This window comes from Corvus kubaryi, unplaced genomic scaffold (assembly GCF_017639235.1).
Source record: "Corvus kubaryi isolate FWS band 111438036 unplaced genomic scaffold, C.kubaryi_AGA036_p1.0 37357, whole genome shotgun sequence".
Classification (NCBI taxonomy): Eukaryota; Metazoa; Chordata; class Aves; order Passeriformes; family Corvidae; genus Corvus; species Corvus kubaryi.
In genome coordinates this window covers 2,544,360-2,563,171 of record NW_024581117.1, presented here as the reverse complement: position 1 = coordinate 2,563,171, position 18,812 = coordinate 2,544,360, and the positions used below count along the sequence as shown (strand labels likewise).

The 18,812-nt window shown below is 39.2% G+C and overlaps 1 protein-coding gene across 1 annotated transcript; it reads right to left on the bottom strand.

Moving 5' to 3' along the window:
• Positions 1-13,010: 13,010 nt before the first annotated feature.
• LOC121667191 (cryptic protein-like) lies at positions 13,011-17,292 on the bottom strand. Its single transcript, XM_042033616.1, has 6 exons — positions 17,049-17,292; positions 16,802-16,851; positions 16,511-16,687; positions 15,505-15,619; positions 15,290-15,399; positions 13,011-13,464 (listed from the first exon to the last, which is right to left on the bottom strand). The coding sequence occupies exons 1-6, from the start codon at positions 17,159-17,161 to the stop codon at positions 13,352-13,354; spliced, it is 678 nt and encodes a 225-aa protein (XP_041889550.1). The 5' UTR covers positions 17,162-17,292; the 3' UTR covers positions 13,011-13,351.
• Positions 17,293-18,812: the final 1,520 nt, after the last annotated feature.

The following is an 18,812-nucleotide window of genomic DNA, read 5'->3' as shown; positions in this document are numbered from 1 at the left end:
TACAAGGGTAGCAGGTATGTGTTAAATAAAACCTAAATTGTGGCAGATTAAGATCATGTAACTACATGAGAGCAAGGAGTAGCCTGGGCCATTACACAGCAGCAGATTTTGGCAACAGCAGCACTGAAAAAGTTTTGATTGTTTACTTGCCAAGACCTGCTATGTGACCAGCTTGGAGACACAGATCTGCCACCTGTGAAATAGCCAAACTTTCAGGAGGGATGGAAGCCAATAGAAATTTTGGGAGTTTTTTTCTTTCTTTTCCTTTGCATTAAGTATATAGCTAATGCAAACTAGATTAGATGATAAACAGTTTTAAGTATGACTGCTATGGCCAATTAGACCATTTCCTAAGAATAGATTTAAATCCTTAACTAATATTTTGTATCAGAAATTGAATCTTTGTTCATAGTTGTTGAAAGAGGACCACAGTAACTTTAAATGCGACAAAAAAAGGAAATAATATGTTGCATCAGTTAAGAACATTTTTCTGAACATGAACAGAATAAATTCTTTGTCTGTTGTATGTACATATATGGATGATAAAATTTTAAAATGTTTCGTGTGTCAGATATATCAACTAAATTCATGCAAGGAGCTATTATATCCCTAGTGATTACTAAAAGATCCTTCACAGAATGTATTTTATGAAGTCTTTAACTTGAATACAAAATTTCTTCAGTATAAGTTTGACCTATGATAAAGTTGATTTAGAATTGGTTTACCCAGAAATAATCTTTCTTTCTGTCAATTGAGTACAAGATTGAATATGCCCAAAAAATTCTTCAGAGCCATGTCAGTGTGTAGGTGTGCTCTCAAAGCACATCCCCATACTTAGCTCTGCTCCCTGGACTGTCGTCTTGTCTTCCTTTCCCTTCCTCGTGTACACAGAAGTGTTAGTGGACAGGCGTGGGTGATGGTCACTAAATGCCCTGTTCCTGACCTGTGATTATGGCCTTCTTGTGTCAACTGCTACTCTTCAGCACCTTGCTGTCTGCACAGTGTAGGTTAATGGATCTTGATGGATGAAGCACATAGATATGGGGAAAAGCTGCCAGGAGGTGGCCCAAGAATGTTTTTGACAGAAGAGACCAGCCTGTCTTTTATTATTCTAGCTACAAGTCTGGATGGATCTGATCCTGACAGGACTGGCATCACTGGCAAATGAGTAACAGATGAGGAGACAGCTGAGGTACTCAGTAACTTTCTTGCCTCAGTTTTTAATGACCATGTCTCTTCCCACACCTCTGCCACAAGTGGACTTCAAGATAGGGACTGGGGGAGCAAAATCCTTTTGTGCATAAGGCTCAGGTTCATGAGAACCTGAGGAACCTGAACGTACTTTAGTTTTTGGGACCTGACATGATGTATCCCAGAGTCCTGAGCAAATTAGCTGAGGTAGCCACCAAGCCACTCTCCATGATATTTTAAAAGTAGTGGTAGACTGGTGGAGTTTCAGGTAACTGGTAGAAGGGAGACAATGCATGTGTCTTTAAAACAGGTAGAAAGGAGGACCCTGGGAACTACTGACCTGTCAGCATCATTTCTGTGCCTGGGAAGATCATGGAACAGATCCTCCCAGAAGCTATGCTTAGGCACATGGAGAATGGGGAGGTGATTCAAGGCAACCAGCAAGTCTTCATCAATGGAAAGTCCTTCCTGACTGACCCAGTGGCCTTCTGTGATGGAGTGACTCCATCAGTGGACAGGGGAAGTGTAATCGATGTCATCTACCTTAATGCCTTTTTAGTAGGACCAGTTGTGGTAGGTAAAGGGGTAATGGTTTTAAACTGAAAGAGCATGTATTCAAACTAAATGCAAGGAGGAATTATTTTTATGATGAGGCTAGTGAAACGTAGGAACTCATTGCCCAGGTACATGGCAGATGACCTATCCCTGGAAACATTCAAGGTCTGGCTGGACAGGGCTCTGAGCAACCTGATCTAGTGAAAGATGTCACTGCAGGGGCATGGGATTAGATGGCTTTCAAGATCCCCTCCAACACAAAGTATTCTAGAATTCTATGATTCCATCAGACAACAGAGGATAAGGACAACCTTTTTCTGCCAGGTTTGCAGAAGAGTTAATAATTTCATTAAATGAATCAGCAAAATTAGGAACTATTAAGTATTTAAAGGTTATTTATGTCTGAAATGAGACCTAAGCAGCAGGAGGAAATATATTTTTTGCTTTCCCCCTGTGTTTAGAAATTTTTTGTCTTGAGGGAAGATTATTCTTGTCATCATTTGTGTCATTTTCACTTCTGATCAGGACAACACAGCATCCACGGGGCTTCACCACTCAGCAAATATGTTTGCCGTACTACTTCATGTTCAAAGCAAGTATTTTTTTTCCTTTTTTTTTCCTCTCTCTCCAGTCCTTTCTATAGACTTACTGCTCAAACTTTCTAGCCATTATGTTTTACATATATGTGAAAATTTACCATATCAATCTCTTCTGGGAAACTACATAATTTAATGGGATGAGAGAACCTGACCCTATTGGACTGTACTATGTATCATTTGCCTTCTGGCTATGAATACCATTAATGCTGTACATTTGCTGAACTTGCTGTACATGTCTTTCAAGCAGATGTCAGGCACCTGAGTCGGTTGCTGACTTTCTTGTCAGAGAGCTGCCTCGTGGATAAAAGCATTGGATGATTGTAGAAGTTCCTAGTGGAAGTGCATTAACTTGAGTGCTTCAGACTGGTAGGGTGAAGACAAGAAAGTATAGAAATCTCTGAGAAGTCCTTAAGTGGATTGTTCTCCTGTTGCATCTAACCTTTTTTCAAATTGTGCCACAAGTCATGTAGATATTCTTGGGGCCTTGGAGTCAGCAACCAGAACACACTTTGGTGAGTCATGAGTGCTTAGCGGCTCTGAAAATGAAAAGCCATACGGACCAAGGAGACTGTTGATGCAGGGAGTGCAAAAATCCCTCTTACGTGCTGGTGTTAAGGTAACTACATAAATCAATGACCCTATAAAAGAAATAGGCCTGAAATAGTAACCTCCTTCAATATAAAGTAAGCCCCATGAAATCAGTACCAATGGCTCCTCTGATCCTGGCAACAAGGCTGCCAGTGCCAAGAGTGCAGCTTGAATCCCTTGTTACTCCCCCATTTGACTTCGTACTCATGATTTTTTGTAGGTGGTTGAGAGACATATGTGATTCTCATCAAAAACCAGATCTTGTTTATATTCATCCTTTGTAGGTGTTTTTCAATAGTCCTGCCACTATTTTGAAATTAAATTTTAAAAAACATTTTAGGGGAGTTCACCATTTATTTTAAATGACATTGAGGCTTTTTTGGGAATTTGATTGACAGTACCTCCTCTTTACAATGGTGAGCTCCTACTGCATTCTCTCAAAGTGACTACATTTATATGACCACTTCCTCCTTTTCTGCCATGGTTTTGACATTTTTGAAGTTACCTGCCAACATCTGTGTGAGCCTGTGTCCTTGAGCAGTTCCTCTAATTAGCTGCACCAGGTGACTGCACAGACCAAGGCAAAAAACCGTAAAGTAATATAGAATGTGCAAACCTAACACACGTGTTAATGACTCCTTCTTCAACTAACACAGGCTCTATACCCTGTGACTTCATGTCTGTACCCATAATGTCTTCCCATGTGTTTTGTACATATCACAGTATTTTTAAGCCTCACTAAACAAGAAGAAGGGACGCTTCAGGATTTCACCATGTACTACATGTACCGTGTACATATGAAGACACTGGCCTCTCCTTTCCAGATTTATCCTTGGAGTGAATTTCCAGGCTTGTGGTCACCATAACCACTAATGCAGGGAGAAATTTGGGGAGATTTTTTAACCAGGTTACTCAAAAATGGTTAAAAACCATCTTAGTTGTAGATTCTGGGTTGTTATTCCTTCCTGAAACACAAATGCTGGTGGAGAATAAAAAAGGGAGCAAAGAAGAGTCCTGCAAGCCAGTCTATGGAGAAGCATAGACCCTTCAACCAAAATGAAATTATATCCACTACCTATAAAATCATCTGTTGCAATTTTCAGCCGTAACTGAAAAATTCCTTCCTGTTATGTTACATTTCTGTTGGTTGGATTAAGGATGAGCAATAGCATTTACCAGGCTTAGAAGTATGTTACAGCTCCTGCGTTTTTTCTTTCCTAAATTGCATCTTAAATCTGACCTTAAAAGAAGAGCTACTAAAATTTCCTGTTTAATCAACTCTTGCAGCTGACTCTGGCTCTTAGAGCTGATCTTTGCCTACCTTATTTTCAGGCTGTTCCTGAAACTCAGGTGCCTTGGCTCTTCTTGGTGCCTTTTCTTTCTAGAATGAGAAGAAATCAGATCTGGGGTCTTTTGAGTTTAATCTGATTTTGTAGGAGAGGGAAGACTCTGTGGGAGATGACCCTTCACAGATCTGTGAGCATGTCAGCTCCGTGTAACAGCTGGAAACATTTTGGGCAGAAAACACTTTTACATATCAAAATTGAAGATAAGTTGTCTATGCTATTTGGAAATGAATCTGTAGCACTTGTGGGATGTATCTGAATTTGCAGGGAGACTGCAGCAGGGAGAGAACAAATAGGTAGTGAGACACTATTATAGCAATATATGAAAGATTCTTGGAAGAAGAGAGAAAAACATGTAGGTTTTGTGCTGCCTTAATTTTAATGGGTGCACAGGTGTGGTATTGGCCTAGCTGTACCCTTAAGGATATTGTATGATGCTGGAAAATGGACATCCAGCAAAGACTGTTCACCAATTTACTAAAAAATTGTTCACCACCCAGAGCATCATACAGTTTTTCCTCACCTTAATAATTCTGTGATTTGAGATATGCTGCCATAACTAACATACTAGTCTATTTTACTCTTAATTCCTGAAAATGTTATCACAGGCAAAGCTATTTACTCATAGCTCTTTATAAGGTTAAAGCAACCCTTTCGTTTGCCTAGCAGCAGTTCTCATCAGTATTCAGGAGCAGAAAGACACAGTAAAAGAGACCAGGCAGCATATATGACAATGCCTGTTTCATTATATTTTGAATTATTAAAGAAGTATTTTTATTATATCTAAGATAATCACATATGCAGAATATCAAGGTCAGTGCATGAGAGTGTTAAGGAAAAATAATAAGCGTCACAGATAACTAATTTATCTCTCAGGAATGTTATTTCACACACTGACACATTTTCCTCTTTATCATCAATCTATAAGACTGAGTTCTGTGAAGTGCTTTAATTAACCTATCATCATGTACTTATTTATGGTGTCTCCAAATGATGTTATCAAAATATAATAGTCTTTTCTTCTACCTCAACTCTATAAAATATCCTAAGACCTGAATATTTTACAAACAAATATTTTCAAGCCTATTTTATATGTTTATCTCAAAAAGCTGTCAAACTTTAATTGCCCGCAGCCAGGGAAAGCATATGCTCTTGAAAAGTAACAAGTCCCTGTTACTTCTTTTCATCTGGCTAGCTGATAAAATTCCTTTAAAATTAGTATTCAACACCTTAGGATCCATGCACACAGAGCTGGTATAATTTGTCTTTCTGACACACTTAACCCAGCAAGTGGGTTCCTTAGTCTCTTTGATGGAACAGTAAGATTAAAGGTAATTATTTCACTTTGTCCAAGACTTTGCACAGTGATACAAAAATCACTACTCATCCCTGCAGTAGATCAGATCAAGCTTATTCACTCACTGAAAGCTTGATTTAACATGAGTAGAATGGCGATATGAAAAACACTTGAAAAAATTATACATTATTTTCCATAACTTTTATAAATATTATCTGTGAAAACATTTATGTAATTGTATACTCCTTTTACCAGCCCAAGATTTTTCTTTTTCCTAATTGCCTAGGAAAAGCTGTCTCTCATCGATTCTATAGTAAGTGTAAGAACAATCTTTGCTAAGTGTTGACAGTATGCTCAGCCTTAGTTCATACAGAAAGATACATGGTTAGTAGTGAAAGCAGCAGATAATAGCGGCTTCATCTTTTGAAAATTACATTTTAAAAACTCACACCTTGCATTCAAATACTTGCTTTGGGAATGTTAGTTTTTATCAGTACTGTGAGGCTCAGGAACTCAGTCATTACTGCTTTATTCAGTCTCACACTTGCATCTGACTGCTGTTTAAGTCAGTGTTATCAACTTCTAATGATGCCATCTCCTGGTGACTGTTGCCTGTGCTGATGTTGTTATTGAGGAACAGTACAAAGGAGATGGAAAATAAACAGTAAAACCAACAGGACTGATGAAAACATGACTGAAGTAGGAGTGTGTGCGCGCTAAGGGTTTTGCCTTGGAAAATGGAGCCAGACTGTGGTAGCAGATACTTTGTTAACTGTCAGAAAATAATCCATCAGTGTGTCAGTTGCTGAGGACAGGTTCATTCTTCCTGTGCACTTGTACAGTGCCCAGCACAGAAAAATCTCAGCCTCGGTGACGGCTTGTAGGCACTCTAGGGGCTACACACTGCAAATAATATAGCTGTGTTTTAACACAGCGATGTTTATTGCAATTCATGTACATGGCTTTTAATGTTATTGTTTACTGTTTAATGTTATTGTTTATTATTTAGCTAATATCCAGCTAATAATGCCTCATCTTCTTCACTCATTTTCTTCAGGATTTCTCTTGCTTCACTTGTGGAACCTCCAGTGATTGTGACATCAAAGCCTGCTCCAGAACTGCCCTCATTTGCTGGACACATAAATGCAGACACTAACATGCATGTCGTGGTGCTTGTTCATTGGCTTGACAGTCTTTTAACAAGCAGCCTTTCTGCAAATTCTGAGTGAATCTAAATTCTTAGCACTGGTGTTAACACTGGCATGTTTGTCTCCTGGTGAAAGCTACACTGTCTCCATTGGAGTACTTCTGTGTAAAACAGTGAAAATGGCTGTCAGCTCAACAAACTTTTGGGCCTGAGTATATTCCCATGTGATCCTCTGGGAGAACAAGTTACTCATAATTCTTGCTTTCATAATGAACTTAACTTGCTACATTTTTCATTGTAGTGTCTATTTTTATATCTAAAATCATGTCTGTATTTTTTGTCCCCTGAAACTTCTACAATTTTCAATATCCTTTACAAAGAGAAGATGACAAAATGCTATGTAATATTCCATTAATGGTGTCACTACTGCCAAGTAAATAATGATTTTTTTCTCTTGTTCCCATGGGATTTTTTGTACTGCTTAGATACTATAATGGAAATTCATGAGCAGATTTTCTGCCCATTGGCATTTAGTTTTTACACTGTCTCTGCATGTTGAAGTCTCCTTTTGAAACTAAGGCTGACAATTTTTCTAACTAACTAAGCTGTTAACATTAAAGCAGTGATTACATAACCAGTTCTGGCTTGTCTAACTGTGGGCTCCTCTTCACTTTTGCTGCATGCTTCTGCCACATCCCTCTGTCGGCAGAGACGGTCTATCTAGAAATTAGGCCAATGTAATGAGAAAATATTTTGGATGAATAAGTGAGTGGACCTGTCTGACTGTGGATCATATCAGTACAAAGGGGACAATAGGTGCCTGCCTCTGTGGTCTTGCTATCTACTTGAGAAAGTTGCAATACTGGATATACATACTTGGCTCCTGGAATTCATATTTGCTGCATAGATTTATCTGCATGTGTGATTACCTGTTCTAGCTGTTGGACTGGAGTTTGGCCTCTGTGTATTTTAGCACTGTTGAACTTTGCAGTTGTTTTTGGTTAGCATGGCTAGTGATAGGCATATCATATGTGCTCAGATAAAAGAAGAACACAGCATAGGAATGTCCTTAATTGGCTTTTGTTGCATGTTATTGCACTGCTGGAGATGTACTGCACAGCGTATCTGCACAAATCTTTTTCTCCACTGAGTTGCTTCTCACATGTCCACACAGAGAGTGCTGGGGTACAGCCTCTGTGAAGAGCAGTGGAAGGCAGAAACACAGAGCAGGAAGCATGCTTCTTTATTTCTTATTTCCCCTAAAGACTGGTGTTAAAAGCAATAAGAAATTTCCATCTCTTTTACCAATATGCATCATAAATGCTATTGGCACAATTTAGCAAACCAACACCAGCCTAACAGATAGGCTCAGATTCATTTTAACATCACATGGCCTCCATAAGGTACCTTCAAAGCTAATTAAGGTGTACAGGCACTTTGTCTTCCATGAGAGATTTCCTCCATGTACAAGGAGTAGCTTCAGTACTGGTGCTGCATAAAACAAATTTGAGGTGAGGAAACATAATGCTGGGACTGGAAGAACAAGGCTGACATGTAAACAGGGGACTTGACAAGTTTGATAATATTTTGTCTTTTTTTTTTTAAAGGTTTTGGTCCAAGAAACACTCTTTAGTTCATGTACAGAATCAGGTGGGGAGGTTTTTTGACACCAGTTTTTCTTTTTGATCCTGACTCTCTGCTTGTTCTGTACAAAGATGCTCTTGCTTGTCTTTTCAGCATTGTACCACTTCTTTATTTTTAATCAAATTTTTTCCTGATACTCCTCTTCATACTTTTTGGAAGGACATAATCTTGGTGATTCAAAAACATGAAGTACAATTTTCCCCACAAAACTTTCTAGAATTTGACTAGAGCTTTTATGTTAGTATAGGAGACAGAACTATCTGTTTCTTTGGTGTATAAATATATGAGATTTATTCTTGTTTATAACCTTTTGCAATGATTTATAAATAGAATTAATCACATCTAGCTTTCTGTTTATGGGGAAGATACAAACATCATATCATAGAAAACGTGCAAAAAGATGCATTGCTGATAAGAGATGCAGGATGTTAGGTGCCATGGCTATAAAAAATTTAATGTTCAACACTGTTTGGCTGTCCAGTGACAGAAAACTCTACAGATGGGTTGAAAATGTCTGCCATAGTCCTGCCAGACCCAGTCCTTTCATTGGAACTTCACAGGTTGTATGTCTATTTCTGCTCACAGAAAGCCAGTGAAAGGTGACAAGCTCTGCCCCAGACAAAGTGTGAAGCTCAGAGAAGTATCTCAGCTGTCAGAGAAAGAGATCTGAGTCCTTGGGACCAGCTGCTGGAGGCTCAGCTGGACAGTGTGCTTCCTTTAATGCCAGTGCCTTTCTGGCTGTTTGCTTTTGAGCCTTTACCAGTGCTTCTGCCCTGGTAGTACATTCCCAACATTTCATCCAAACATTATCAAACAAATAATATCTGAACTGAAGCCTCACAGGCTGGATTATAAATTGTAGTTTTGTAAAGATATGTTTGGGCTTCAGCAGATGAAGACAGCTGCTAATGAAAGCTATTTCTGTGCCAGCATGTATCTGAGGACAAATGCTAGACCCAACATGCATAAGGCATCTGATTTTATTCCAGTGACATATGGCAGCTTCATGACCTCACAGCAGCATAAGCTAAGGACAAGGTCAATCAGCCAAATGTGGAGGGAATTACAGGTTTTAATATCTTCTCTGACCAAGAAGGTGCTTTGCAATCACAAGGAGTACTCACAAAGCTGGGTAATTTTGCAGAGGGCAGGTATACAGCTGCTGTTTTGTCATTAAGTCTCTCATGCTTGTACATGACCGTGCTGTAAAAGATGAGGCAGACGGTGAATTACAGGTGATGATTGCAGTGTAGCTAGATAGGCCTCCACAAGATGTACACCTATAACTTTGGACAATGCTCCTAAATATATGGTTTAACATTTAGGTTCCCCTTTGTGGATACAAGAGTTGGACTTGATGATCCTTGATGGTACCTTCCCACTCAAGATATTCTATGGTTATGTAATTCTGATTCACAGGGCTGCTTGACATATAAGCCAGCCTGCTGTACTATATTACCCTTCCAATAGATGGAAGACAAGTTATAAAGTTACTGTATATTTGCTCAGGTGTATGAAATTTATGGGTGTAATGATCCAGATGTGTAGCCTGCTGACACAGAATTGTCAATGAAGGACGAATAGCAAAATACAACCTTAGTAATCTCAAATACGCCAATTAAAAACAAAAGGAACCCCCAAATAACTCTGGATAAAAAAGTGTGGGAAATTACTTCTAATTTTGTTTTGGATGGCTTTTTCTCTAGGTGAGAGAAGGCTATTGGCACCTATAGGTACCATTAACACTTCTCAGGGGCAACAGAAATCCCTATCTCCTTGGAATAAAGTCACCTCAAGAGATAACCATCAGATACTCAAAGAGACACATAAGTGACACTTCCTCAGTATCTAGTACCTGAAAGTTAGCTTTCCAGGTTTGTATGTGCACCCTGGTGCACTAAACAGCCTTATGCAAAATTAATCCCTTCCCTTAAATGGGCAGTGTGTTAAGGGCAGATGGCAGCATCCCCCTGCAGATCTGTGCCTAGCAGCAGAACTCCAGCTCCAGGGCTCTTGGCCACAGAGAGGGCAGCCTCTCCACCACACTGCTCCTTAGTCTGGGCTCTTATCAGTTGTGGCATGCCCCTAGAGTGATGGAGGCTGGAGCAATTGCAAGGGTGAAGCCACGGAGGCCAGCTGCAGGCGGCACCATTTGTTTCAGTTCTGGAGTCAACTGTGAGGAGGAAAAGATCTAGTGCTCTGGGGCCCTGAGGATCATCTGATAAATACTTCTCTTTGAGGGTCTTCCCCCTGCCCAAATGTGGCTGCATATAGAGAAGACACATGCACGAACTTGCAGCAACAGATGTCTACTTGGCTAGGATGTGCCATGTTTGACAGAGTGGTCTGTGAGTTAGCATGAGGCTGGAGAGTAAGCATTGCTGTTTGCTATAAACAAACCTTAGCAAAGTGCCTGTAATTGCACTGTTAGAAGGTGGGCCAGGCCTAGATGGTAACAGGGGAGGAAAATAATGCTTTCTTTTATCTGTTCTTGCAAACAGCTGGAGAGAGATAAAAGAGGAGACAGTTTTAACCTAAGCAAAGATTGTGACTGTGTGATTTCCTTTGTTCCTCAGAGCTTTCTGTTTTCCTCTTTCTAAGATACATCTTTATTTGCAAATAGGACCATGCATGGGACTGCTTCTGCATGCTTTTTCTTTTTCCCCTTTTCTTGTTTTTCTTTAACTTAAGGAGATACCTGTTTTTCTTCTAACTCAACTTCCGTGGCTGCCTCTGTTTCAGAAGTATGCAAGGACAACAGACTGTGCTTCCTTCTGCCTATGCCTCACCAACTTCCAGAGCTCTGACACAAGGATGAGATGAACATCTTTCACAACCAACTGACACTTAGGGGGCACTTTTGCCTTAGTATGGTTGATATAAAACCATCCTGAAGCAGAATTTTCAGATTTTCCAGTAACAGAATGCAATGGAATAAGATAGAGAGAAAAGGAACTCTTATCTTAAAAACAAAAAGTAAAAACCTTCCATTTTTTTTTTTCAGATAAAATTTTTGAATTCTGGCATTCAGAGACGTAATAAATTGCATTGACATTATTAAAATACTTAAGCATCTAAGGCGCCCATACAATGCTTTGAGACTGCAGAAACTGAACCATGCATCTAGTTTGATGCCCTGTACTAATGTTTTGCTACAGCAGGAAAATGTTTCTTTGCCAGACATTTCAGTTGCTCTAATTCTGCAAGTCAGACCAACCCAATAATGAATAGCTTCATCAGGGTGACTCATGCAGGCACATAGGCTCATCTAAATAGGGAGTTATTCCAGTCCAGTTTTTCCTGATTAAATCTGCTCTGGGTGTTATTGAAACAGAAATAGCTGTTCTGTTGTAAAACCTGTATTAAAACACTCTTTTCTTTTGTAAATTGCAATCTTTAATGGCTCTGTATATTTTCTACAGGAATAAAAAATAAACATTACTTCAGATGTATTTTTACTGTACTATATATTTTCCACATATCTTGCTGCTTTCCTTTAAAAAGTAAAGACTATACGAAACACGTTACAAGCTGTATTGGCCACAGACTTCTCAGGTGTGCTTTATGGCAAGCCAAGATGACTTCACAATGGCATTCCTGCAATTTCAGCATCTGTTGAATAAAGGCACGACAATTTTCCTCCAGCTGTTCTCTTTGATATTTAATTATCCTAAGCTGGTCTGTGGAAACACAGGCTGATGGGTACAGACCACTTTGTGTGAAATAATGAGAAAAAGAGCATTTCTAGTCTAGTGTATCTTATGCGAAAAGCGAGGAGCCTTGTCTTTCATCACAAGTATAGAATTTGGAAAGGAGCAGTCTGAATACTTGCAGTATTTAACATGAATATGTTTTTACACAATGACTCCCTGTAAAATCTGATTCTGAGTAGTCACAGAATTGAAGGCATCCACTATATTATGTCATTTGTTGGCGATGCATCCTTCTCTGCTTAAGAATGGGATTGTCTTGATTTGTGGCAGAAAATAAATAAAAAATTATAAGAATTAAATATCTTGAACTTTTAAAAGACATTAAGAATTTTCTTCATCAGTAATGTCTTTTTAATCAATAAAATTATGAATCTGATTGTTTCTATGTAGTACCTCCACGTTTAAATGATGAAGATACATTTTAGGTTTATCGTTGCAATTTTTTTCAATGCACTTACATGTTCAAACATTTTATATTCTACAACCTAGGTATACTCATTTTCAAATTACACATAAATCAAGACAACTTTGCTATAGAAAAAGTTAAACATAATTGCTCTTTGCTGTCATTTTAAAAAAGAGGAACTCATATTTCTAGGATGTGAAATATGAATATTTCCCAAAAGACAAATAACCATCACTTATGTATTCTTAATATATATATGATTCCTGCCTAAGATTATGCATATGTACGATTTTGCTGTAATAAATAAGAATAAGAACTGAAAGACTGTGTAACTTTTAGAGTTTTTTATATTAGAGCTTGAAAGATACCTACTCTTAAATCCGTCCTTATGTCTTCAGATTTCTGATTGCTCATTCTACTCTGCACTTTTCTTACAAGATGCAATATAACAACAATTGGTAGATAAGAATTTTCAAGTTTAAATAAAGCTAAACATAAAGTTTTCAGAAATGAAATCAGTTTTATTTGTTAAAATAGTTGTACTGCGTACAAAAGAAAATACTATAAGTTACAATACTTCAGGCATAGAATATTGGGGGGGGGTTGCTTCCACTGCAAGAGCAGTATTTTAGAAATAAAGAATCGTTAGAATCAGACATTGATAGTAGTATTAATATAATAATATAATAATAAATACTTCACATTCATATAATCTGAATTTATAATAACCCAGGTATACATCTTGATCTGCCTCAAACACGTAGGTAGAAGAGTCTTCTGTAGCTTGTAGAAGAAATGTATGATTCATGGTGAGGGTTATATCAACCCTGAGATATATCCCCTTGTCCAGTTTCACAACTGCAAACTAGCAGAGCTCCAGGAGGATGGTGAGCAGGCAAGTGACTGAAAACACTGTTTGCTGTAATCTTAACCCATTAGAGTACAGTCTGATAATTTCCTCCTTTTCCGATTTCAGTTCTTAAAAAAAAAAAAAAAAATCAAGAAAATAAAATGGTTAATGAGTAAATATGTAAATTTGAAAACATAAGGATTTTCAACATACTTGAAAAGTCCTCTGACATCTCACAGGTACTTAAGTTAAAGGTATCAGCTGTTAAAACCAATCAAAGGGGCTATTCTCAGGGGAGAGATGTAAATAGATGTCCCATCAATGATCGTTTGAGGAGCAACTGATAGCACTTATCAGCTCTTGCAGGCATTAATCTCAGAATAATCAAAAGTAAATACCAAGCAAAAGCAAGAGGAAGAACTTCACAAGAGGTAAGCACTCAAGCCTGAATGCTGGCTTTTAACCCTTCCTTCAACAAGGGACTTTGCTTTTAGCAAAAGCAGAAAAGCCATACCCTCATGTACGTGAAAGCCACCGAGTCCCTGCTCAGACGATTTTCCACTGAGACCTTTATTGTCTTTCTTGAGCTGAGCTCAACAGTAGTAAGCAGTAGACTACTTTTACAGAGCATGGGAGGCCTATTGTGTCTTTTGATCCTGTAATGAGGAACAATAGGTCTGATTCAAAGGTGAACATATTAAGAGTTTAACGAGCAAGATGTGTGCCACATATAACTGTTCAATACAGAAAACTTCAAGGAAAAAGTGGTTCTGCCGGTGGATTTTAAATTTTAATTTTTTTTTTGTCTAGGGTTGCAAAGGCAGGAATGCCACTTTCTAATGTTTTGATTTACATCTGAGTTGGTGCTACAACTCAGAAGTCACAGCTTCAAGGCACTGCTACTCAGGTAGGAATTTGGTCAGGAAACAAGAGCCTGCTTGGGGTGCAAATGAATCTTGAAATTCTTAAGACTATTGTTTTCTTACCCTGCTAAACGGTGATGTTGGCACAACTGAAGGAAAGCATAAGATGAGATTGAGATATTATGGGTCAAAAGGAAAATAATATTTTGCACTGATTTTGCCACTGAAGAGAAAATATTATTAAATCCTTACTAGTGATCTCAAGGGTATTGAAAACAATCTGTATCAGTCAGTTGTCCATGGAAAATAATACCAGTAAAGTAGTTCTTTAAGTCTTTATGCTAGTTGGTACACTGTTTTCAAAAGTATACAACCGTTTATTCAGGGAATTTCACAGGCTGATACAGAAAGGCTTGACTTAAAATGATATGGTGCTTTTGAGGAGACTAGATAGCACTACTTTACAATGATCAGTGTAATGGCTACATATTTTTTTTGTGTGGAGTGTGCTCAGTCTTAGAACTCATACAAGAATATTCTGAAGATTGAGATACAGATATTAAAATAAGATTCAGGTTAGTTTTGGGTCATTTACATATTATGATTGATGATTCTATGTGTTAAGTAGCCTAAATTAGTTTTCAGTACTTTTTTCTCTAGTGTAATACCAGTTTTTACTTCTACCACACCAGTATACACTACTGTTTTTTCACTTTATCTAAGAAACATTTGTATGCTTGGATTTAGTTTAATTGTAGGAATTGTCCTGGTTAAGTGGATAGTCATAGACACGTACAGATTTTGAAGAACAGAGGAGTATTTAACCTCTGCAATTTTCAACTAGAATGGTGGAAAGTTTCCTATGGCACAGAATTATAGAGATCTGAAAGTGTCTTTTGTGATGTTCTATAGAGTCAAGAGCAGTGTTTTTTACTGTCTCACTAATGCATTCTCTGTAGCAAAGCAACCCACTGTAGAAGTCTAACTAGTGCACCTCCAGCATCCTCCAAGTAGTCCTAGTACAAACCACTGCAGAAGGCAATTCTGTCACCCACGGGATAAGAATGTTTTATTTAGTGCCATTTCTTACCACAGTCACCGTGCATTATTTCTGAAAGACAGTTCAGAGTACCATAGCCGCACCGACAAAGCCAACAGCCCTTCAGCACCCAGACGCCGTGGGCAATGCTGCCGCAGTTGCTGTCGATGACAAGGGAGATATTTGGTACATCCCCGACCCCACCACACAGTACAACCATCCAGAGCACCTCACTCATTTCCTCTGATTTTGGTCTGCTTTTTTACCTTAGCCGCTCATCATATTCACAGTATCTGCCAGTGAAGTGCTTTAGGCAGGCACAGAACGTACCCAGGATACAAGTCCCTCCATTTTGGCAGCAGTGTCTGTTCAGTTTTTTACCTGCAAGACAATATTACAGAGGTTAACAAGCATCTCAGGGGCTCTGAACATCGCCTTTTCCTCACTTGTTCACTCAGGTCTCTACAGTTCTCAAAGTCTCTTAAGGATATCAACTTTTACTGTCTTTAGAGACAATAAAATTATATGCCTGTTAGGAGTGTTTGTTCAGCTAAACCCAGTTTGTTTAGTTAAGGATTAGAAACAAGCTACCAGGGATTACAGGATGGTGAAGAAGCAACGCCTGGCAAATCCTGTAGCAGCAGTGTGTGTTCAAGTGAAATATTTCATTTTTGACAGACGCAGGTTTCAATCACACTAAGAAACGGGGCATTTTTACAGGGAAGTGATGCTTATTTTTGAATAAAGAGGTTTTGTCACTGGGAAGTTACTTGGTTTTGGGGGGGGGGCGGGGGGGAAATGCTCCCTTTAAGCCTTTCTCAGAGTCCTGGGATTGAGCACCAATCTAAAATTTTATATGTGTAGGAGGAAACAGATTTTTCTCTTTTTTCTGTTAGTACTGTTGCTTTCAGGCAGCCCAAACCTTTTTTATAAAATTAACATTTTTTTTGGTAATGAAATACCGTGAATTTTAAAAAAATAACAGAATGTTACAAAATTTCACAGATGCTTTTTTAAACACAAGGGGCCAAACACTTCTTCATTCTTAGTATCTTTCCTTGTTTTTCCTAAACACATTTTTCAAGTGAGAGATCTTCAGTTCTACCTTAAGTTCTTATGACCATTTACTAAATGGCTACGGGTGTAATTTAAATGAGTGGCCACAGAAAACCAATAGGCTGGAATCTTCCAGGACAACAGTTAAAAGCATTACTATATTATATTTTTTAAAAGCCATTTTATGTCATTGTTTACGTAAATAATGTTACCTACTCTCTGTAATTCCAGTGAAGGGTACGAATGACCTGGAACTCTGTTGCTTTCTATTTTCATAACTCTGGTTCATGTCACTGAGAGCATGCATAAAGGTCTCTTCGTTCTTGGGCTGCTGCTTTTGTGCTGTGGCATTGAGACTTTTCACATCTTCCTTACGTTCTTCTCTTTCAGGTCCTTGACAAGAAGTGCAAATATGTAAGGGACGGGTAGTTTGTAATGAAGAAATACACACTGTAAATATAGAAGAGAAACACGGTGGGACGGGGGGAAACACGAAATGTCCCTTACCTTTTTCTAAGCGAACAGCCTGCCAGACCAGAGTCACAGTGAAAAGAATTCTGGAAAAAAGGAAAAAAAAAAACAAACCAAAAAACCAAAAAGAAAAAAAGAAAGAAAGAAAGAAAGAAAGAAAAGAACTGAAATAAATTTGTGCTAATAAGACACAAACACTAAAACGGATGGCGAACGTGTGAACTTTTAAAAGGAATAGATATCCCCGGCTAGAGAAGGTCCCCCGCATCTGAGGCAAACTTACCTAATATGATTTCCCCAGTACATTTTCCTGCAGCCTGGAATAGCCGTGAGGTCGTCCAGGAGAGCTCGAGCAGAAGGAAGATGTCCAGAGCCCTTTACTGCGGGCTGTTGCATGCGGCAGTCCTCACACCGTGGACAACGATGGAAAGAGAAAGCAGGACTGACGAAAGCTTCCTCTTGCTGTCCAGCTTACAGCAAGGCTCAGTCCCCAGCCGCACCGCTGGCTGAGCCCTCGCCGGGCGCCAGGAACATCCCTCCGGGCTGGGATTCCCTGGCCAGCCCCCGATTTACGTGCACTGCTGAAGGGTGGAGCGAGGTGGGGGCACCTATTGCTGCGGGAGACTGCAGGGCCCACGAGCACAACAAAAAGCCCAAGGCAGGAAGATCTCAACTCCAGTGTAGTTCTCAACACAGAAGACTTCGTACTACCATACCGTGCATAGGAAAAACAAACAAACAAACAAACAAACAAACGTTGTTCTGCAGAACTGCAATAAGTATATCATAAACTCGAGTGGGTATATATAATGAAGGTTTAAAAGCCTCAATTCTACCTACATGCCTTGTCTCTGCCAGGGTTTTCTGCAGGGGATCTGCTTTATGAGATTGTGCCACTTTGCAGCAGAAATCTTTAAAACCTACTTTAGAGATTTCTACTAAAATACTGGAAAAAGCAGTATAAGGTCCTTGAGAGAGGATTGTTGTCTCCCCAGGGCTGTAAATAACCTTTTGGAACATTTTCTGAACATTTTTCCTGTTAATAAAATTAGGCCCATTAGTGAGTATTCCTAGTCTGAGTTTATGCAGTATCAGCAGATACCTAGATATAATTTACCATGTGTACTGAAATGGGCTAGGAACACTCACACGGTTTTACTATGGCTCAGTATCATCAGCAGAAAGACCTGCAGCTGATCAGCACTAAAAAAGCTGCTCTGGGCAGGCTTTTCTCATCACAGTCCCACGTTTTGTACCACAGAATGCACATTGCCTTTACTTAAGTTGTGGCAGCAAACTGCAGCAATACGTCTTGTTTTGTTTTGGAGGGGCATGCAGAAGAGGGATGTTTTCTCTGTGTGACTGCAAACCAAGCTAGTACAAGTTTCACCTTGGCTATATACAAGATCACATCGCAAGTATGGGTGTGATTTCTTCCTCACTGAAGAAATGGCTGCACCGACTAAAGACATTATCATTCCTTGTTTGTAAGTCCCTGTGGCTGTCACTTGTCAGATTTGCCCCATCTGAACTAATGGTTTAGAAGCTGTGACCACTTTTCATCCAATTTGGTACAAAGGCTGGCTTAATTTACAAAGATAGCTGTTTTAATTAAAGTCAACTCTCTTGGCACTAAAGCAGATAGTGTTTTGAGGACATGTTCTCTTACAAAACTGCAATCAGCATGGGTAAGAAGCAAGAGAAGCTGGAAACCACTGTGAAATTAGAAAACTATGGCCTAATTGCTATAATGGAAACACTGGGGAAAGTCGTACAACTGCAGCACTGCAATCGAAAGCTACAAGCTATTCAGAAGCTCTTTATCTCCAAATTGGAGACACCTGGACTTGATGGATGGACAGTTCAATGGATAAGGAATTGGCTGGCTGGCTAGCTGCAGCCAGAGAGTTGTGGTCAATGGCTCTGTGTTGAGGTGGAGGCTGGTGATGAGTGATGTCCCTCAGGCTCTGTTTTGGGACCACTGCTCTGCAGTCTTCCTCAATGGCACAGATGGTGGCACTGAGTGCACCCTCAGCAAGTTTGCAGA

Coding starts and splice junctions, on each gene's coding strand:
- LOC121667191 (XM_042033616.1), bottom strand. CDS start 17,161: ATGCAACAGCCCGCAGTAAAGGGCTCTGGACATCTTCCTTCTGCTCGA. Junction 15,620..16,510: donor CTTCACTGGAATTACAGAGA/GTAGGTAACATT, acceptor ATTGTCTTGCAG/GTAAAAAACTGAACAGACAC. Junction 15,400..15,504: donor GAATATGATGAGCGGCTAAG/GTAAAAAAGCAG, acceptor TGTCATCGACAG/CAACTGCGGCAGCATTGCCC.